Source organism: Protopterus annectens, chromosome 17.part0 (genome assembly GCF_019279795.1).
Source record: "Protopterus annectens isolate FY-2018-M chromosome 17.part0, PAN1.0, whole genome shotgun sequence".
NCBI classification, from domain to species: domain Eukaryota; kingdom Metazoa; phylum Chordata; order Ceratodontiformes; family Protopteridae; genus Protopterus; species Protopterus annectens.
This window is the reverse complement of record NC_056751.1, coordinates 126699289-126723171: the sequence shown is the minus strand read 5'-3', so window position 1 is coordinate 126723171 and position 23883 is coordinate 126699289. Positions and strand designations below refer to the sequence as shown.

At 37.3% G+C, this 23883-nt stretch overlaps 1 protein-coding gene across 1 annotated transcript in view; it reads left to right on the top strand.

The window, feature by feature from the left end:
* The window catches only part of TMC2 (transmembrane channel like 2), a 499206-nt gene that overhangs the window by 320835 nt on the left and 154488 nt on the right, over positions 1–23883 (top strand). Inside the window, exons 11-12 of the mRNA XM_044058938.1 lie at positions 4572–4700; positions 5682–5749. Coding sequence (XP_043914873.1) covers positions 4572–4700; positions 5682–5749 — 197 coding nt within the window. The remainder of the gene's footprint in view (positions 1–4571; positions 4701–5681; positions 5750–23883) is intronic.

Below are 23883 nucleotides of genomic sequence, written 5' to 3'. Positions count from 1 at the left end.
TGAGGTTACTAGGAAGACATACAATAGGGCGTTGATGGTTTTTAAGCATTTTGCCAGTAAATTGCCATTACAGTCAATGTTGTGTTGACTGAGTTAGTGTTGCATTATTTGGTAGAGATGTGATTGGTTGGTGAGGTGGTTTGGACAGTTAGGGTACACTTGGCAGCACTGAGTCCCTATGCAAAATTGTGAGGTTTGTGGAATGTTAGGACTGGAGGATAGTGAGACTGTTAAAAGAATGGGACAAAGCCTGGATGGAGGGGAATAAATGACTAATATTAGGCAAGCAAATGTTGCCATTATTGTTGGCAGGCTTGCACAAGGGTGCAGTTTCTTATTTTGATTATATACTGTGGGCCACTTTGTTGATTTTCATGTATATTGGGGTATTCTGAATAAGTGAGCTGTTGGGTTATTTTCAGAGGGGAAGATCAAGATTAATTCTACTGGTGTGCTAATTTGGTTAAGACAGCCAAAGGCTGTTCAGAATGATGGGGGCAAGTAGGGGGTTTTGCCAAGGAGTGGAGTCTGTTTATTATGTCTGGTGTCATGGGCATAGACGTGATGAGGTGCATGTAGTAAGTGAGTGGAGGGCTTAGTTTTTTGTGATGTGAATGGGAAATGGGTGGATGCCAGAGCATTTATCTTGGGTTAGAAGGGTGTTAAGAGTGGAAGGAGTAGAAGTGGATAATATGCCACTTATTCTTTCACATAAGGAAGGGTGTCTTATTTGGTGGTGAAAGGTGTGTCTGTGGCGGTGATTAAAAGAGCAGGAAGATGGCATTATAGGGTGTTTTGGCGCTACATTATGTAGGGTATTAAAGGGGAAGATGTTTATGTTTGATGTCAATTATGTGTTTTCTTAGGAAGCTATTAGTCATATTGGGACACTTTTTTATTTACTGGGTGGCTAGAAGAGCAGAAGTGAGAGCCAGTGGTGTGAACTTGGCTTTTTATCCATAGCAGTAGATGATTCAGTGGTGTCGTTGAGGTATGCACTGGTGCCATTTGCTGCCAGTGTTAGAGGAGGTAAGACAGCAATACGGTGATCCAGTTGAGTTAGTGATACATCTTCAAGGTAATGATATTGGAAATATACCTAAAAAAAAGTTGCTCACCTGCTTAATAATGGATTTTTAGTGGTTTCTCAGAGGTTTCCAGGGTTTAAGGTAGTTTCCTTGGCCATAATTCCCAGGCTGGTTTGGAGGGGTGCTGATATGTTTAAGGTAATAGAAGTTACTAGGGGGAGTACTGAATCACAGAGTAGCTAGGATGAATGTTGTTTTAGGGTTTTTTGTTCTTGAGCACTGGGACTTTACTGACATGGATCTGGCTTGGTTCAGTAGTTTCCCACCATTCCCTAATTACCATCAGGGTAGGTGGCAGAAGAAGTGCCCTGGTAGTTCTTCAAGGTGGTAGGGGCCCTTCTTTCCCCCTTCTGAGTTTGTATGGCACTCACATTTGGATCATGTGAGCAGTAATATATCATGAGAAGTTCAGTGGCAAAAATGTAATTACTCTTCATCTTCAGAGCAAGCACATCTTGCAATTCATACTCTGCATATGTAGTGCTCTGGGGTCTCTTATAAATAGTTGACTGGGCTGCTGTTTAAAACAACACAGTGTTTAGGATTAGATCCCCATAAAGAATAAGACAATTTTGTCTTGTGACTCCTTCCTTTAACGGGAAGTGGAAATGACACTTCTTTGGGGGAAACTTAAACTGCAAAACCAAACAGTGAGCAGTCATTTCATGATGCCTGAAGTGGCTTGTTATTGCCATAAAAGTAAAAGGAGAACATAAAATGATCCTGTGGTATGGTGGTACAGTGGTACAGTGATATGATGGTGTTGTGTTTCTGGGGTGAGGTCATTGAGGAAAATGAAGCATGAGTGTGGGAATTTGGAAAACTTTTTTTAATTCATATTTTATTCAGGTCTGTCGAAAGTTAACATTCTATGGCTATTTCCAGCCTGTGGAGCCCAGCAGAGAAGTTTAAGCAAATAGTTTTGCAGATTAATATGTTTATTCATAATTCCAGTTAAGGTGTCATTGTTTGGAGTCATTACTGCTTATAGATGTGAATTGCATAACAGGCAGAAGGTGAATGCATTGTGAGTTCATTTAGATTCTTGTGACATTCTATTAGCAGTAAGTACCTGACATAAATGGTGTTTGTGCTAGGGAAGTATTGAATACCAAGGTTGCTGGAAAGGGACCACATCAAGAAGAAGGTGCCTGTAATGCCAACGGTGCTCATCTTCAGTCCAGTGAATTTTACTGTCAAAAGTCTTTTACATGCCCGGAGAAGACTGAATAGCATTTATGTCATGCATTCGTGCCCACATTGCAGCTACTATCAAAGCACAGTATTCTGTATAAACATATTATGTTTATTTATTTAACATTGATTTATTCGTGGACAATCTAAACAGAGGACAATTAGTGTGGGACATTTCTAATGTAAATGTATCAATCTGTTCAAAGTAATTTCAGTGAAAAGTGAGTGAAAGGAAAGCCAGGTGACTTTTCATTTTTTATTTTTTTATTCTGTGGACCTCTCACCCACTCTCAGAGTTAATAAATCAGCTCTGAGGTTGCTGTATCTTACAGCACAGGGCAAACCCTGAGCATGACAACCCTTTTCAATGTATGTGCATATGTATTTTGGTTAGAAGCTACTATCTGAGCACTTGGTTATCATGCCGCTGGTAAGATGCTAATAATACAGATCAACTGGTCAGTCAGTTAGTCAATCACAAAGTCAAAGAATCCATTTGTCATACCTCTATAAAACTAATGCTTTATAAAAAATGCTATAGTTATTTATTATTTCAGATATGTTTACCAGATGACTCCCAATGAGTCACAATAAGTAATATATGTAGGTCAGTGAAACCTTCACAAGTTTTTTTATATCTATATATATATATATATATATATATATATATATATATATATATATATATATGTATGCATGTATATATATATATATATATATATATATATATATATATATATATGTCTGTTGTGTGTGTGTGTGTGTGTGTGTGTGTGTGTGTGTGTGTGTGTGTGTGTGTGTGTGTATATATATATATATATATATATATATATATATATATATAGGAACACTATATAATCCCAAAATTCTGAAATATCAAATTTCAGAATCCCGAGATTATATAGCCGAAAGCTCCAAATACCAAAACACCAGAAGTGCAAATTTCAAAATCCCGAAGTTTGGAGATGTTGAAGTAGCACTTCTGGTGTTGCAGTTTGTGAATGGATAGGTGGAAGTTCAGGTAAGTAGCTATCTGTAAGTGTGTTGGTTAGGGGCTTTAGTGTGTGTCAGTGTGCGTTGTAACTGTGATGTGTGTGTGCGAGGGGAATGTAGGTGTGTGGTGGTGTTTTCGTGTGTTTGTCTGTGTAGTGCAACCTTGGAGTTAGTATATTTAAGTAGTGGGGGTGTGGGGGGCACAGGGGGGCTTGCCCCCCCTGCTTGTATGTAGTGTAGGTTGTGTGTTTGTGTGTTGGGGGAAGGAAGGTGTGTGTATGTGTGTGGTGTATGGTTAGTGTAGCATTCACTATTTTAAAATTCACGCTTCTGGGAATTCGATATTTCAGGATTTCGGGATTATAAAGTGAACCTATATATATATATATATATATATATATATATATATATATATATATATATATCTTAATGTGACATATTTCAGGGTTTACCTTTACAAAACCGAATCACAGTGGTGCGATTGCTCATTTGAGCGAATCGTAACCATGAAAGTCATAACAGCGACAATTTAACATGTTCGAAAATCAGTAAATTAAGAATCAGATTCACTGATTTTCTAACATAAATATCGAAAAAAAAATCTAATGAAGTGTAAAGCAGGGGGGCAAGCCCCCCACACCCCCTACTTTAATATTCTAACTCCGAGATCGCACTACAGTGGGGGAAAGGGACCATTTTTCGATTCCCACTATAGTGCAATCCTCCCCAAAATGTCGAATGTGCAATGAGCGAATGTCACTATGCATTCGCTCATTGCACAATCAAACCTTTTTCCGTTCAGCATTTTGCTGTTTGCCCTTGTGCAATATGCATACATGAAAGTAAACCATATTTCAGACCTAAGTATATATTAGCTATAGCACTAATGGTCTGCAACAGTCAGTTACTTAACACATATTGTTTCAGGGGTTTCTAGAACAGAGGGTAGTACAAAAGGAACATGTAAACACTTAAAACACCATACATGCCAAACCATTTAGCATCACTTAATGTATTTGTAATACAATGCTTCATGTTCGTGACACTTTCAGTCTTGTTTAGCAAATAATCACTTTCATGTAGAGAAAATGGTTAGTCTGAACTTTAAGTAGTTTTAAGTTAAGATAGGTAAGTGTTTAAGTTATGTTTAATACTTATGGAATGCAAAGACATATTTTAGCCAACAGATTTAGAAACATTATTTTATTTTGTTAACATTCATTCATTCACTCATTCATTCATTCTTAAATTGCACAGCTGGTGTGATCAAACATGTTTATTTTTGTTGTATTACAGGAGTTTGTGAGGTTAACTGTATCTGACATATTAGTGACTTATGTAACCATACTGATTGGTGACTTTTTACGCGCTGTTACCGTCAGATTTTTGAACTATTGCTGGTGCTGGGACCTTGAAGCTGGATTCGTAAGTACTTTTAGCTTAACTATAAATCTGTGCTTATAAAATATGTACTTTCACAGTCCTTACATCTAAAATAACAATCGTGTATATTTACATTTAATATTCAGAAAAGTTAGCCTTTCTATGACTGTTTAAAAACATTTTTTGTTAGTAATAAAAGTAACAGCAATGAAACAAATACAAATATTGCAAGTGTAACTGCTTATGGATCAGAAACTAAATTATGTTTTCTTAGCTATATTAAACAGTAGAAATATATTTTCTGTTCATATGTATAGCCAGTACATTGTTATGGTACTGTACATTAAATCATCTGATTATCTGAAAAAAAATGACAGCATATGGTTATACAATTCATATTCATATATTCGCCAAAGCAAGGATTACTTGATTTATGATGTATCATCAAGTATACCTTTAACAGTACTTTCAAAACTTGCAATAAGTTTATATTCTTAACAACCTACTTTAATGGTTTTGAGAATGACCGAAAACTATTTTTCATGTTTCTACATAAGATTTAGTCCTAAGTCATTTGGCTGTGTAGTATCTAAGCATGTATGTTTCAAAGGTCATTCATGCCAAATACATTTTTGTAATGTGCTGCATTGTAATATCACAATACTCTCCTTTAGAAACAAAACTTGTGTCTTTCATGAAATGATAGGAATACTCAACACATAGTTGAAATGGGCAGGGCTTGTCTAGGATATCTTAAAAATACTCAAGAAGGAAACAGACAAAACATCATTTCTGCACTGCCTTAGAATGATTTTTGTAAAACAAAAGAAAAAAAACCCAATATATGTGCTATCCTGACTCACAAATCTTTTTAAACATAACATTTTTCTACATGCTATATGAAATGATTGACAGAGTTTTTCATGTGTGTTGCATATTCTGCAGTACACTTTATAAGCAACAGCAAACTGATCAAATTAAATTTCATTTTGTGTTTAGTGACAATCTTTTCTTTTATACTAGCCTTCATATGCTGAATTTGATATTAGTGGAAATGTCTTGGGACTCGTCTTCAATCAAGGAATGATCTGGTAGGTGTTATTGCTAAGTTTTTCCCATTTTCTTCCTCCTGTAAATACAAATAGTAGTCCTGTGTAGTTGCAGTAAATAATCGTGCACTGATTCATATGCAGCAGTTATTTTACCCTCATATAAGTGAAGCCTGGGGAGTTTTGACATAGTTCACAGTGCTGACTAATAATTCCATCTGCCAGGATTTTACACGTAGGACCACCTGGTTATTATATTATGTTTTTTTTATGTATTTCTTGCATTACTCGCTAAAACAGGTAACCCCACCAGATACAAGTGTCCACTTTCAGGAACACTGTCTGGTTAAGTGACTTGCTCGGAGATGCACAGTAGGCCAATAGAGGTTTAGAGATTCTAATTACGGACTATAGAAAGTACCTTCTTCACAATGCACAGTCGTAGCTCATTCAGCCCTGAGCAGTAGGAGGCTCAATATTCCCTTTGCGTCCTGAAGTCTTTAAAGGCAAAACACATGCTTCCTGAGAGAATTTCTCCTAAATCTTAAATCATCTATTCAGAGCAAACCTCATAAGATTCAGACTATCTCAGAAACAATGCAAATTACAAAAACACTACAAAATCTGAAAGTGTGTTCATTAGATGATGGGCTATGCAGTGGTGAGTATCAAAAGCCTGTCTTGTGGCACTGCATTTATAATTCAAATTTATTAAAGAAAATGGTATTTTACTTGCCAAAATGTATTAGTACTACTGTGTTCGAACAATGGGTAATATTTTTATAACCATGCAAGAGGGGCCCATTATATCAGTGAGTGAAATGTTTGTGTGAGCAAGGATTTTCCAGTGACATATGGTGACAGTAGGTAGCCTTCTGCTGTTTTGTGATAATGCACAATCAATGTAAATTATTCATATCATATTTCCCCAATATTTCAAAACAATAATATTAATCTGCATATCTGTGCACTTTAGATAGCAAATATGAGTGGCAAAACTGTATAACATAATACTATGCATCTCATAGCAGCATTATATTCCCTGCACAGCACATAGATTTTACAATAATAATTGTGATATGAAAATATAAGTAATATTTGTAACTGCTTTACCTAACAATGTTTACCTCTTGAAGCCTTCACATTAAACACCATGTTATAATGCTAATTTTTGAGCAATACTACCAGGTTGTATATGCTACCCAAACATGACAATGCCACATACTATTTCTGCATTATTAATGGAAGTATAGAAATAAGTTATATTTTCATAATATTTTGCAAACACCCCTTAATAACTGTACTTCCATAAATCCCACAATGACTGCTTCACTGTGCATTCCCACAAAATCATGTCATCTTTCAGATGGCACATTTATCTATCATGCAGGATCTACCATTAATGAGATATTAGGCTCAATGGGGTCTATATTACATGATCCAACTTTCAAAAGTTCTACTGTCATATGGTCGACACCATAAGATCAAAGTTTTGAAAGTTCGAACGTTTTAACATGGAATGGGAAGATTTCCCTTTTCTGCACTGTAGTGGGATCTTGAAGCTGGTATATTTAAAGAGCGGGGGTGTGGTGGATGCAGCCCCTCATGTGAGGGATGCAGAGGGGCTTGCCCCCCTGCTTAAAACATTCAGGTCGGTTATTTGTACAGTCTTTTTTTTATTAGATGTTCGAACTTTTAAAAGTTCAGTCATATGGTGTCGACCATATAACAGTCGAACTTTTGAATGTTCAATTATCTAATATAGACCCAGCTCAATATTAGAACATTAGAATTCTGTTATCCTTACTGTGTATAGAAGAACTATTTGTTTGTGACCCTGTTTGTCCTATTTTTCCCTTAACATCTACTGCTTTTGTGGTCCCCGATATCACTACAATATCCAGACAATGTATTTTATTAATGTAATATTAATTTAACAAATATTTTTAATTATGTCTTCTAATCACCTGTCATTAGACTCAAACCTACGCATCCCATGGCAATGTTTCCCCTAAGGGTGCCTGTCATATCACGTCAGCATGCAGATGACACCTTGCTTTGTAAGCCATGAGATACTTTAATGGGATATTAGTGCCAATATTAGAATAATAGTAATAGTACTACAAAGAACTTCAATTAAATGTTTATTTGGCTGTGTATCATTGTTACTGTGTTCCTATTAATAACAGCAGCTTACTTGTATTGTCCCCCGCAGATCAATGTCACACTGCATTTTAACTTAATAAGGTAATTATTAAAAATATTAAAAGGAATTGTGCAAAATATGGAATCGTTTCCTTACATTTTTACAAATGCTCTTCAGAAATTCTACTCCTGTACATCTCGCATTAAAGTGGACAGGTACTCTATTTCATGTTTAGATGGTCAGTGCTAATCACCTGGCTTCATTTAGTTATGAAAATAAGTAAAATAAATATTTCATAATTTTATAGCAGTCTTCCACCAATTTTGGATTGCTCATGTCCTGATCTAACAATAATATTCTTTTCCAAAATGAAATATTATACATTAGTAATGATATCATCCTTTATAGACCATGTATCCTAACTCATGTAGCTCAGTAAATAGACCAAAACAGAATTAAAGATCTTTATTGCTGCACACATTAACTTTTATTGCACACAGCTTATTACATTAAGAACAGCATGTCTTAGGTCATTTAGAAATTCTAAAAAATCTTTTTTTTTTGTCAAATATACACCATTTGACCTATAAAGTTCTTGCTTCCTATTTAATGTGGAGGGATGATAGACAATGGTGCCACGCACATCCACCATGAGGGATGCCATGAAACCATTTGTTGTTCAATCACCCTTCTTTAGTCCTTTCTAGTCCTTTCCATGCACCCCTCCATGTCAGTCTTTGTACAGCAACTGATCACATCAGACAAGTCTCTGACAACAAATTCAAGATACCCTTCACAATGTCCATTATTTTGTATTTCAGGTCATGTAATTGTGAAGTTACCTTGTCATTTCCTCCAACATGCAGTATTACAATGTCTGGTAGCAGTCCAGATGCATTCTGTCCCCTCAGCACTCCATCTCACAGTATACCTCTGTGCTCGACCCACATCACCTCTACCCTTTCTTTCAGTGACTAAATGCTCCCTGCCAGCTGGCGACAACACATCTCTACTGCCCAGTATATGTAAGAGTGTCCACATATGACAAGACTAGTATCTGTTATGACACTACAACAAAAATAAAGCATGGATTTAGGACACTAAATATTGTTATCCTTCAAGTTAATCCAAACAAATTTAGACACAAAGCTCACACTTGCCATTAAACTTAGCTTTACTTCATTTGCTGATATATTTAGAATAATAAGAAATATACCCCAAGTTGGCAAATGTTCCTGCATGTACATTGCTCACAGTCATGCACATCCTACCTCCCATACCATCACCACAATGCTAGTGATATGTGAAGGTATGGCCTCCTCTCCTCCTGGGCAGTGCCACACAGTGACCCATGCAGCACTGCCCCCAGGATGTCGAGTAATAAGCTCACAATGTGCAGCTCCCTGTACATTGAAATATCAACAATCTAAAACCAACAATTATAACACTGCATGCAGACACACACACACACACACACACACACACACACACACACACACACACACACACACACACACACACACACACACACACACACACACACGCACACACACACACACACACACACACACACACACACACACACACACACACACACACACACACACACGCACACACACACACACACACGCACACACACACACCCACACACGCACACACACACACACACACACACACACACACACACACAGTTATCCCTTTTACAAACTGAACTAGGGGAAACAGCAAAAACAGAACCGCAGTGCTTGGTGTGTGACAGCACCCTGCCATCTACAATGACAATGTGTTGTGTATTGTGTTGAGCTGCAAATGCTCACCACACATGACTTATTTTACAAAACTGGTCCTACACACCCAGATCAAAACAAAGCACATGAACGAAGTGATGTCCTGCTTATAGGTAAGGCTTGTGAGCAACATGCAGTGGTGTGTTTAACAAGTAAGGGTGCCAACATTACTAAATTTGATGTTCAGCTTGCAATGCAGTCATACATGCCACTCATACCAGGGGTTGTTTCCAGTGACAATGACTGTCCACCCAAATGGAAATGAAAACAAAAATTGCACTGCCTCTCCACTTCACTCACACATTCATCTTTGGCAAGCACACCACAGCCTGTTCAGTAGATGGCAAATGATGTCTGCACCATTCACACATTCAACACAAGTAAATATGCCAGCTAATATGAAATGCAGATTCACCCAGGTGCATGGACAACAATGACCTTTTCTGGATATTGCTATAGAGAAGTGTAACTAAGTTCAACAACAAATTTAACATGCTTGCTTACCAAAGAAAATGTGAAGCTGTGTTTCAGTACCATGGCTATAGTACTACTTTTCTGGGGAGAATATAATGTATTATGGCTGGTGCAGGATGTATGACTCAACCAACTTTTCTTTGTAGCTTGGTATGTCTTGTAATGTAGAGCAAGATATAGAACTCAAGCCAAGTGTTTCAAGACAACAGTATATATAACATGTATGGACAACACTTTGTTTCATTTCTTGATGTCAGCGAAGAAAGCAACAATGAAAGCTGGTGCATGACCATCTTTTATTTTCAGAAAGCTTTACACCAGATGTTATACTGTGATACAGTGACAAGGAATGGCATCAGTTATGCACATGGAATGGTGTGCCCATGATACTTTGCAAAGCATTCCACACATAAGTGTTCTTTGCATTCTATGAACTGGTACTGTGGATATGCTCTTATACCCTTTACAAAACAGTTCTGGCATCATCCCTTCTTCTCCCACCTGGGGTGGTATGCCCCAAGACAAAATCTTTTGGCTGCTTTTGGATATTCATGTGGTGACATGGCAGCACCTGATGCAAAAGGGCAGCTGTCTTACAATTCTAATATACACTTAAAGGCTAGATCATAAGGGCTTACCTGAACTGCAGTTGCCTTGCATGTATCACTCACCCATTGTTTCACACAAAGGTTTGCACTTCTATGAAACAAAAGGAATGTATGAACCACTGCCACATCCCACAGGGAGCAGAATATGTATGTCCACCATTTTTTGGCCTTCCTCACTGATGGGTACTGCACCCACAGCTGCTGTACTATGTCTGCACTATTCATGTGTGTATTGTACACGGTACAAGTGTGATACATACAACGCTGACTATGTTGCCATCCGTATGTTTCAACCATACCGAGGTATTTACTGGTTTTGAGGGCAAATTAATGGGATGCCATGAATTCTTGAGTGGCTCCTTCAATTTCCATTTTTTTTTTATTTGCACTTTTAAATTATGGCTGATATCATCATGTATCACTAGCATATCCTGCAATGTCATCAACATGCAGGGGTATGTGTGATGACATCAGCTTCCTGAGGCAGTGTCTGACTGCCTGCCAGACTCTGAGACTCAGTGGGAGGTTTAAAATAAATAAAAACAAAGTTCAGTTGTTTACAGAAATTGTACAGCTTGTCCATGAGTGACTTGCAGCACATCCCCTTTTCGACATGGCACATTATACCATCTCAGTTATGGCACTACGGGTACAGCCAGGTGAGATATCATTAAGTAGTTGAAAAAAAAGACCAGTTGGGAAGCAGTGTGGTTTATTCACGTTATCAATGGCTGAGAGAAGGAGAAAATGATTTACAGGAATAATCAGCATCCAACAATGTTTAGCCACATTAGGGTCTATGAATATTATTTTGCAGGGAATTATGCAGATATAAGCAGAAGACAGTAAAAATAGGGACGTACACACACCCATTCACATGCACATTGCTGGTTGTCACTTGCGGATTATCTGTGCTGTGCATACAAGATTATTACATGCATAATGCATGAGATGGGTTGAGCAGGGGTATGATTTGTTACTGGCTATCAGATCTCACAGCTGTCCTTATTTTGAAGAATCATTCCAGTTTTCAGACCTGGTTAACTGCATCTCACTTTTGACAAATCACCTTGCCCATTGCATGTGATTTGTGATGCTGCATAGTACACAGAAAGTTACATTGCATGAACAGCAAACTCATGGCTCCAATAATTTAAAGAAAACAGAAACACATCAATCATTTCTGTTTTTCAGAAAATGACTTTGTGGGGTAGAACTTTGCAGCAGAGTTGCATAAAACTACAGATGTTACCCTGTCTCTTTGATAAATGGGTTTATATTTTTCTAGCATTTTTGTCATTGTTTTTGTATTTCTGAGAAGTATCCCACATTACTACTTCAAGACAGAATTATGTGGTGCTTAAATTCGATGCCCTTATCTATTTATTGTTTGTTGTAAATACCTACAACAACTGATACCCGCATTTTTTATTGTCTGTAGGTGGTAAGATATGGTGCATCCATCCCTTAAACTGCTAGTTTTTGAGACAGGTTGTCCAGTAGTGATGGCTACGTGGGATCAGCAAAAATTATAGAAATACTCTAAGCTAAACAAGAAAACCAGGAAACAAAAACAAATAAAATAAAATCAAGTACAATCACCGTTAATATGTCACAATGTTGCTGTGATTCCCACAATCAAGCACATTGTGTTAACGATATTCTAAAAGTAATAAGTAAATGTGCCAGAAGTAGAAGTAAAACATGAAGGCAGTGTTTTAATAAGATGCTATTTGTGCTTTTGTAGTTACAATTGAAATAGGAAATAATCGCAACTGTCACCATGTTATTAATTAAAATCATGAGCTTCATCTGAGAGATTGGAAATGCTATTATTTTATGTTGGCTAAAGCCTGAATTATGACTTGTTTTTCTGAAATAAATTTTTTTTCGCAACCTACTTCAAAGAGGTAGAATGTAGTGTGCAAATGATTAAAATTGCATACATCAGTACATTAATTTGCCTTATATTCTGCATAAGATTAAATAAAATATACATATATCACACACACACACATTTTATGTAATATATTACTTAATGTTTTAGTCTGGATTTTAAATTTATTTATTATTTCTAAAACCATGAAATTAAAAATATGTTTAGATGGTGGAGTACTTACATAGCACCACTGAATTTTTAAGATTCACTAGTCAACATTGGATGTATAGAAAATCTACATGGAGAAATAGTATCTTACATAAGACTAGTATGCATCCAACATTTGTACACAAAAATGTAGTGAAGGGACAATATAGAGAATAAAGCTTACATAATACAGATGAATGACTATATTAGAGAAAGACTAAACAGCAGGTTATAGTAAGAAGACATAATAATGAAAGCTCTAAATATACCAAATAGGGATGGGAGGATGGATACGCTCTCTTCTCAAATAATATAGAAGATGTTAAAAGCAAGGAAGGTCATGATTTTAAAGTTAGATTCCTATAACTTATTCAAGTGACATCAGAAGGTTCTGTAATATTTTTGAGAAGAATTGGAATGTTTTATTGTCGGATCCTGACTTGAGAGAATTTTTAGAAAATAGACCCAGCTTTTCTTTTTAGAAATAAGAGTCCCTAAAAAGGCAACTCTGTTATAAATCCGAAACAATGAAAGAATGATCCTATCTGATAGGCAGGGACTTTTCCTTGCAGAAATTGTACAGCATGTGACTATTTATATAATAAATCTACATATAAACATCCTACACTAGGATTTATAATTGATATAATTTTATGCTGACTGCAGAACACAAAATTTGGTTTATTTCAGCTTCTGCACTGTCTGTCATGCCTTTTATATAAAGATAGGAAACATATTTTTAATTTCATGGTTTTAGAAATAATAAATAGATGGATTTTACTACTTCAGGCAGATAGGTCTCCTGGATTGAACAATGCTGTTTTTAAAATCCAGACCTCTAAAACATTAATAATATGGATTATTACATAAAATGTGTCTGTTATATGTATATTTTATTTCATCTTATGCAGAATATAAGGCAAATTAATGTACTGATGTATGCAATTTTAATTAGTCTATGTCATAGTTCTATATGTGTTTCATTGGTTTGAACCATATTTTAAAATACCATGTTTTAACTGTTTTTATGAGTCTGAAGAGTGATCAGCTGAGCTAGGATGCGGGAAAGCTTTTTGTTTAATAAAATAGTGTGAAACTGCTTTTGGTTTTATAAAGGGCACTACTGTGAAGCTGCAAGTGATTTATTTCCTGCCATTTTATCTTCAGCTGTGGTCTAATCATTGGTCTTTTCATATCCAGCTTTTGTTTTCTTTCACGTGTAGTGTGCAAATACAGTTTAGTTAGTGGATGTGACTTTTGTTTCTGTTTTTTGGAAATTGTTTCGTGGTAGATAACTCTTTATTGCTAAATGAGGATATGTTAAACATAAATGGCAAAGTCAGGAATAGATCAAAGACCTTGATAAAATTCCAAAATACTTTACTTTAGAGAATGGGCGACCCACTACAAGATTGCATCCTGACTGGAGAACTCACATTCTAACACAGCAGGGTGTTAATGTACAGGTAATACCCTCTGAAAAATGAGTGCAATGCTTCACAGCAACATATCAAGCTGCTGTGGAGATCAGACTGTAAGTAAAATAACAGGCGCTATGCCAAACATTAAAGTTTCATACTTCTTATTTGTCAGAAAAATTTATGTTGATACCAAGCCCGTTGTTCAATTAATTTTCTACGTGAATTTTAGTAATATTTAAAAATTCTTACTAATTTTTGGGTCTTTGTTTCTCTTTATTTTGGCTTTGTTCATAATTCCTGAGCAAAGAAGTTGTAGTTGAGAGGTACACTGCAGGGAGAGAAAATGCAGTTGAGTTTTTTTTTTTGGGGGGGGGACAATGTAACCCTCAAAAGTGTTTAGCAGTCATATCTGTGTTGCACTTTATTGGGAAGATTACCTTGCTGTAGTTTTTAGTAGTGCTGGGGTGACAGTTCTAATATGCTATGCCTTTCCTACAAGTGCCGAATATGAGAAAAGGAATACTGGAACTGAATGATTCTATATGCAAATGAGTTTCCCCCTTTCAAAGGTCCATGGGTTCACAGCTTCTTTTGTGAATGTTATGGCCTACTGGCCTTCAAATGTCTTGATTGCCCTATACCACCATGGCATTTTCTACATCCAATATACATATCAAGATTATTTTGTAAGAAAAATGATGAATGTCTTCTTCTGACTGTAAGGGGATGCCTATTCAAAAACCTTGGAAGTCATTCCAGAAATTAGACGTCCATAACTTACTGTGCAGAAGATGCATGTTGAAGATATCCCACAATTCCACTGGAGTGGGTGGGGTTACATAATTATGTGTATACATTTTATGTTAATCAGCATCCCGAGTTTTGGCCAGTTGTACCTACTTTTCATTGGTCTTTGTCCAGACTTTTGATGTTTCCAGGTTGAGAGGTATGCTGCCTTCTCATCAGTGGCACATAACAGCTGTTTCTGGCATGGTGGGATCTACATTGGTGTACAGTACAAACACAGGGTAGTTGTCCTTCCAGCGTGTGGTGAGTAAGGGGACATACTACAGTCATCTGTACTCATCATGCTTAAACCTTCTCAGTCTGAACTTGTTTAGGTCAGATGACCATCCAGTCCTGTTTATCTGGGCTGTGCCTCAGCAGTACAACCCCTTCTCTAGAAGGTAATGTACCAAAGTGAAAAATGAAAAGTAATTATCAAAGTAAATATGATGGTGTGAATCCTCAAGGTTTTCTGTAAAGTCCATAACAACAAGGGTGTGCCACATTATGTTCTGAGTTTCTCTCCTCACATCTAGTGTACACCTGGAAGTCCTACACATATCCATGATGTGCATCTGCCAGCTTCCATACTTTTATCACGTACCACTGAGGCTTCCCAGTCATGAACTGACAGAAAGCCAGTCTACCACAGAATCCCACCATAGCCTCATCTGCAGATGCCTCAGGTGTAAGTGATAGTTGGTGCAGCATGTATTCAGCACTGCATCCAGTATTGGGTAAACATGTACAGTTTGTCATGTTCCAACTGTCCCCTGGGTGGAATTCTGAAGCTGTCATTGCAGTGGAAGTACTGCATGATTTTGAAGAATCAATCACATGACATCACTTTGGGTATTCTGCATCTAAGGAAGGGATTAGTATCCCAGTACAACCACAATTCAGGCATGCATGTAATAAATATTCTTACATTGTTCTTATATATGCTCATATATCCTGTACTGTCACCATACTCCAGTAAGGATTTGTATCATATCTTGCTTATACCTGTTCACTGTATCAATGAAAAACTTCAAACACCTAGCAATGAAACACAATCCAAATAGCCACGCTCAGACAATAAATTAGTGCTTTCATCCACTTTTAATACTGTGAACTTCATCAGAAACATTACACTTAACCCTACCCCTTCTTTTTATATTAGACAACTGTAAACAGGAAATGACATCATCAATTGCCAATTAATGCTTACAATCATAAAAATAAATATAAATAAAAATATACCATATAATATAAATACAGATGTTAATAAAATAACTTAAACTATACGTTTTTAACTATAAAATATATCTTATATCTTATATAGATCTACAAATCATAAGACTTAGTAGATTAACTTCTGACAATGTTATTTTTCAAAAGGAAGTTTTGTTTTTGAGGTCACTTTTTCTAAATAGAGGCTATGATCTAGAATGGTTAAAAAGGATAGAAGGTGAAGTCATGACATTGAGAAGTGGGGTTGCTACACCTATTTTGCATTCTAAGGATGTTATGGTTGGTCCAGTGAATGACAAAAATATAGGTACACTTAAAAATGAAGCTAGTGAATATGAGAAAGCATTTCCCATACCTATAGTTAGTGAAATGTGGCATATTAAATACGTAATAGAGAACAATTGGAGAATAATTCTTGGAAACAAGGAGTTAGTGGCAACATTGGGAATGGTACCCAGATTTACTTATAAAAAAGTAACTAACACTGAGTTCATGTTAGAATCTGGAAAGGATAAGATCACTAGTAATAATCGCACATGTACCAGCAAAAAGGGTACTTATAGTTGTAGAAACTGCAAACAATGTAGGTTCATAAGTAACTCTTCTTTTGTCACTATAAGTCACTTAAAAGAAACATTCTGGGCCAAAAATTATTATAACTGTAACAGTGATTATGTTGTTTACATAGCTACCTGTATGTCATGTGAAAGTTATTATATTAGTAAAACAAAGACAAGTTTAAAACACAGACTATATGAACACAATTTGGCTATTAAGAAAAAGGACAAAACAAATTCATTAGCTAGGCATGCACTTTTATGTCAAGAATTTAAAAAGTTTGAATTTTCTGTATTAGAAAACGTTGACAAGGCTTTATTTGCTGGTGATTTAAATAATGCACTTGATTGTAAGGAAGCATTTTGGCAATTATTGCTGGGTGTGGATAAAGCACCTGGATTAAATTGTTATACATTTGAAATGTTTTTTAATATATAGATACATTTTATAGTTAAAAACGTATAGTTTAAGTTATTTTATTAACATCTGTATTTATATTATATGGTATATTTTTATTTATATTTATTTTTATGATTGTAAGCATTAATTGGCAATTGATGATGTCATTTCCTATTTACAGTTGTCTAATATAAAAGGAAGGGGTAGGGTCAAGTGTAATGTTTCTGATGAAGTTCACAGTATTAAAAGTGGATGAAAGCACTAATTTATTGTCCGAGCGTGGCTATTTGGAGTGTGTTTCATTGCTGGGTGTTTGAAGTTTTTCATTGGTGTTCTCAAAGTTTTATCCAGTTTTTGTTCACTGTATCAGTTTGTTTCCAGAGCAATGAGTTCATACAATTTAAGTGAAAGGAAAAGATTCACAAAATCTATCTCCTTACTTTCTTGATGCATGAATTTCACTGTACCAACTGACCACAATCTCTGTTAGTGGAACTTCATCCAGAATGAAATGCCAGTATGTGTCTTGAAAGGAGGAAGGGTGCTGTAGTCATGATACATCTTGCGAGTCCACTACACATGTAAATAATGCACTTCACACTTCAGATGGCTGGTGCACATTTTCAGTAATGGTATCACCAGAGGGTGACTGTTTGAGCATGGTTAGATCGAGAAATACCAGTCCAGATGGGATTTCATTCCACTTGACAGAAGTATGTTGGTCCAGGCTATCCATTGTTGATGGCATAAACTCTTGTATTTTAAACTCTTATGATGGACTGAAGTTTTTCTTCTTGACAACACATGTTGAAAGAACATCATCTTTATCAGTGTCACTGGAAGTTCACTTACAGCATAACTGTGCTAGTGGGATATTGTCTTCCTCATTATTGCTATCCACCGCATTGCCATGTACTGCTTCCTTTTTTTTCCTACTTCCAGACATGCAGTGTCATCAAATGTAAGTTCATCTTCAGTCAGATTCTCCATGTTCACTCTTCTAATATGGGACATTCCACATCAGACTCTGAATATTCAAACATGTAATCTAAGTCGTACTCCAGTAGATCTGCATTATCGGCTAATTTCTTGCCATCCATGGTCCAAGACACAGGTTGACAGCAACCTCTCTTTCGACCACCACATTGCCACTGTGGTCAGAAAGTCATTTTATGTTGCACATCTCATTACCGAGGGTTTTGCATCCAGGAAGAAAGAGGTCATCATGTCTCTCTACTCTTCCCTCATTAGGCCAATCATCGAGTATAATGCCCCATTTTGCATGTACCTCACTAGACACATGCAACAGCTGGAAAGGCCACAGAAGTACCTCACAAAGAGGATCCTAGGCCTTAAACACATGTCTTACATGGATGGACTAAAAAAGCTCCAGTTAGTCTCTGTCTCATATCGTCTACCAAGAGGCGATTGCTGCTTGACTTACAAAGCCATGTCTGACCCAGCTCTGTTAAAAATGCTACATCTAAAGAAATCCCAATCCCTCTGCAGTACATGCTCCAGAGACCTCAGCCTCATTACCACAATCAACAAAATATGCTGAAGGGACAGGTTCATAACCCAGAGACTGCCCATGCTTTGGAATAGACTTCCCATACATGTCAAGCAGAGCACCTCACTGGCCCTCTTGAAGAGAAATCTTGATGAGTGGATGGGAAATAGAAAATTCACCTGGGGGATCACTCCGGTGGCTCTACTTGATAGAGGCACTGAGAACTAACGTCAGGCGGCACAATCCCAGGGCACTTCTATGGACTAGGCTTGGAAAGGCTCCAGGGCCATTAGTCTAGTACACATCGATGAAACTATGAACCTATTTTTAGCCGTGATCTTGCAAGATAGAATGACTTTGGTTTGATGTCTAAGTGATAGCATTTTTTCTTTGGTGGCTGTAATACAAGGATAATGTATTCAGCCATCCACATTACCAAATGCAGACATCTGTAAATAGCTTTACACACTGACATTGATGGCACACTGTAACTGAAACTACATACTAACAAAACCACAACCATCATTTGTAAATAGTAGGCATCACTAATAGCTCTGCTATAATTTCAATATAAGAGGGGGTGCTGAAAAGTTCTAAGCCTGACCAACTTTCTAAATTCTGAGCATTATTTTGCCTCTGTAGCTGAAAAGAGGGTAATTCCATTTTGTAAAATGCCAATTTGCAGAATCATAATGCTATTTTTTGACATTGTTTCAGATCATTGATTGAACCATGTCAACAAAAAGTGTGGAATAGGAACTCTGAGCCATCATGAAGTTCCTATTCCTGCTGAAGAAAATTCCAAAGGAAATCCATGAATGTATGATGCAAACATTGAATGACAGGTGCCCTTCTTACTCAACTATGAAGAAGTGGTGTGCAAACTTTCAGAATGGAGATTTCAAGACTGAAGATGCAGCAAGGTCTGGGAAGCCTCAAATGGTGTCAACTCCTGAAATTGTTGACCATGTGTATGACCTGGTTTTGGCAGATTGGTGAATATTGGCTAAAACAATTGCTGAGACACTATGAATATCCAGGGAACATGATGAGTTTATAATTCATGAGTAGCTGGGTATGCAGAAGCAGTCAGCCAAGTGAGTGTTTGAATGCCGATGAGAAAAGACATCAAGTGGACATTTCCAAGTTGATTTTGTGGCATTTTCATCAAGCTGAGTGCATCATTAGCAGCTCAACTATAATTTTTGCATATGCCAAACTTTTAATAACCTTTTTAAAACAACAAGAATATGTATGTTGGCTCTATAAAAATAGTATGCCACTCAGAAGTGGTCCATGATGATATGCTCCATAGCCTTACATATCAGATTCATCAGGCTAATGGGGTGATAATTCTGAGGGTCTGTAGTCGCTCCCCCTTTATGGAGAGGGATGACTGTAGTAGTGCTATATTCTGTAGGGACAAAGCCTGAGGTGAGGCTGTGATTGAACAGGGCATGTGGATGTGGTGCCAGTTCACTTTGTAGTTCATGTAGAACACAGCCAGGGATATTGTAGCATCCCATGGAAGCTGTATTCTTGGCCTTGGACAATGCAGCTTTAACCTGTACTGCAGTAATGCTGGGTATCTGGCATTCTTCCGGTATTGTGATTGGTCCTTTAGGGGAGGAGAGAGAGAGGGGTAAAGTTGGCACTGAATCTGTCGGCCAGTATGTTGGCAATATCTGTTGGCTCAGTATAGGAGGTACCATCGTGCAGTAACTCAGAGAAAATATGGGGATTGCCATGGAGATTCTTGGTATAACTGTAGAAGGCTTTGTGGTTGTTTTTAGCGTCTGCTGCAATTCTGCCTTCATAGCTAGCTTTAGAGGTTTTGATGAGGGATCCCAACTTTTTGTTGAGGCTAATAAGGGAGTTTTTTCAGTATTGGGACTTCACCTTTTTCTGCAACAGTTTCTTCCATCTGTTGTAGAGTTTGTTAATGGCAGGGGACCACCAGATTGGTTTCTTTTTTTGGAGGAGATTGTCTTATTTCTGTTGGGTATGGCTAGTTCCATGGATTTGTGTACGTGTTCATACAGTGCACTGGTGTATGATTCAGTTGTCATGGTCATGGTCCTATTTTCCATTTGCATGGGTCCTGTGAAGTTAGCCACCTCTGTTTTTTAGGAGCCCAAAGTCAGCTATGGACAAGTTTTTCATGGTGGCTGCCTTTGCTGATGGTGTGGTTGAGATGTGGATTTCCATAGTAATTAGTTTGTGGTCAGATCTAATCAGGGAGGAATTGACTATTGGTGTTGAGCAACAGTTGCACATGTTAGTAATAACCAGATCAAGGATGTTGCTTCCTCTAGTGGGGGTAAGAATGAGCTGGTCCAGTGCACTGGAATTAATGATTTCCAGGAAGTGTTGGGTACCTGTATTGGTGCATGAGTAGTTTTCCCAGTTGATGGAGGAGTAGTTAATGTCACCCAGTATGAGAGTTTTGGGTTGGACCCTAATAGTTTCCAGGGTGTTTAGGAATATGGAATGAGAGTCTTGTGATATGGTTGGGGACCTATAGCAGGCTACAACCTGAATTGCCATCTTACCCACTGTTAGTTGTACCTGAAGTATCTCCAATGTGTTATGCTGGGCTACTAGTCTGTAGGTGTGCATGTCCTTTATTAATATGGAGATGCCACCACCTTTGGAGCTTCGGTCCATTTTCTGGGGCCGAAAGGTATGGAATGAGTTATAGCCTGGTAGTGCATAGGTGCTTTCTGCTGCTTTAAACCATGTCTCCGTTACAGCACAAATGTCGATGTTCTCCATTTTGAGGAGTGCTTTGAGTCTTGAGATTTAGACTTCTATCATTGAGCAGCATGACCCTCAGATTGCATTTATTTATAGCTGTTATGGTGGTAATTTGGTCTTTGGTTCACCACTTAAAAAAGGCACTATAGGGGTATCAAGAGCCTTAGCCAGTATCCAGAAACCTAGAGGGTGAAAGATGCAGACCATCTCTGGCAAAGCATCAAGACCTGTCAGTCATGTCATCCCAAGCAGACAGATACTGAATCCCCTTAGAATAACACCAGAAACTTAGCCAATTGTTGAAATCAATCACTTTCTGCTTGTACTGCAGTATCATTCTGGGCAATGGTAGGATGCTGCTCAGGGCTGAATCTGAGCTGCTCATCAACCATCTTAAGTTCTACTACTCTGTGTATTTGTTTATCAGTCACACTCTGCAATACTTTCATGCAGTGTGTGGAAGTTTTATACCTCTGTAGAGTCTGGGCATGCAGTTCTGGATATCCCCTTTGTAATTGTACAGTGGCACTATAATGCTTATTTTTGAGTTGTATAGGATATCCCAGTCTCTTCTTACTGCAACAAATACCCTCAGGAGCCATTTTTCTCCTAACACACTAAACATCTTGTTTATATCTGCTGTGACTTCATCTGAACATGCCAGCTTTCTTGACTTTGTTTCCTTTAGTGCTAGTCATACTTCTCCTTCCTCTTCTTCCTTTTTCATGGTAGGATGTGCATGGAACAATGCAGTTACTGTTGGGTTTCCTTCATGCAGAAGCTTGTTGAAGCACTTCTTCCCTCTGCCATTAACACACTCTGCACTGATGAACAGATTGTTGTTGCTGTCCCTTATAAACAGTGTCTGTTGACCATCTTCTTTATGATTCTGTCATTGTCTTGCAACCTGATAAAGCTTCCATATGCCATGCGCTGAGTGACTTTCCAGAGGCTAGTAGAGATTCTCTTCCTTATGCCATGGACTGAGTGACTTTCCAAGGGCTGGAAGAGATTCTCATAGACTTTGTTCTTTGCCATTGTGGCTGCTATCCTAGCCTCTCTTAACTCAATGGAACCTAAATTATTGTGTACTAAATCCTTAGACCGCAGACACTAATCTCTCACTTCTGTAACACGGACTTTAAACCTGACTCTCCTTCCCGTATTCTCATTCCATAAGTGGCTTCAGTCTTACATAATAACCCTTTAAAATGTTTATTTTTCCACTGATTATAAGATCACACACACTGGTCAGTTGTCATATTGCCTGATGGATGAATTGTAACTGACTTTCTGAAGCTGGGCTGTATCACTCAGCTTATGATTTAGAATGTGATTATGAACTGTAAACTTCCTGTCATCTTCTCCTTATCAATCCCATTCTCTGTGATTATCTGAAGCAAGAATGAGACTCCCTTAGCTGACTCACCACTTCAAGCTTGGTAGAGATCTAACATCTAACCATGTAGATTACATATATCTTCCTAGAAGTGCGACTGAGCAATGCCACTGTGCTGATTTAGATAACGTTTGTGCTGTTTATCATTTACATATTGTTTAAATGGGGGGCGGGGGGGCCTTTTAGCAGAATCATCTCTTCTTTTGCCAGTCCAAGATATCTATGTATATCTATATCTATATCTATATCTATATCTATATCTACATCTATATCCATAGCTATATCTATAGCTATAGCTATATCTATATATCATCCTTAATGCCATGTAGTAAAACAAACATTCATGTTAACTCCTTGCATTAGTAAATGCATGTATGCATATTCAGAAATCATTGATCAGTCCAATAAATCATGAGATGCCATAAAGGGTAGATTCTGTTAGCATCAAGCTACAGAAATCAGGCCAAAAGTTGGTTATCAGTTGTATGATCTGTTGCTTAATCCACAGGTAACCAGAAATAAAGGAAAGAACAAAAAGAGTGGAAAGAAAAAAGGACCTTTTATGGTCAAATGCCCGTCATCTAAATGGATACTGAGAAACATTTTTCTATGTTTTCATGTTCAACTGTAAGCAGACTATGAGAGGATAGCTGCTGGACTAAATCTAGTACCATTCCTCTTTCTGCAATCTCCATAATGTTACAGGCATTAAAATACAATCCTGAACAATGATGACGTAAAGAACCATGTATCCTCAGAGTATGATACTTATTAGAGGACAAGATCCATGAAGACACTTTTGTCAGGTCCAGCTGCATGATGTGAGCATTTGATTATTTTGACCTACCCCCTCACCCACTGCATAGGGAGACACACTGAGTTCCATCTATGTTCTAAGTAATTGTGAGGTCATACAACCTTGGGGTAAATTATAAAACAAAACCAGAAAACTACATTTAGTCAATATGTGTTTGAAGAATCTTTCATTGAGTAAATGACTAACAAGGATGAC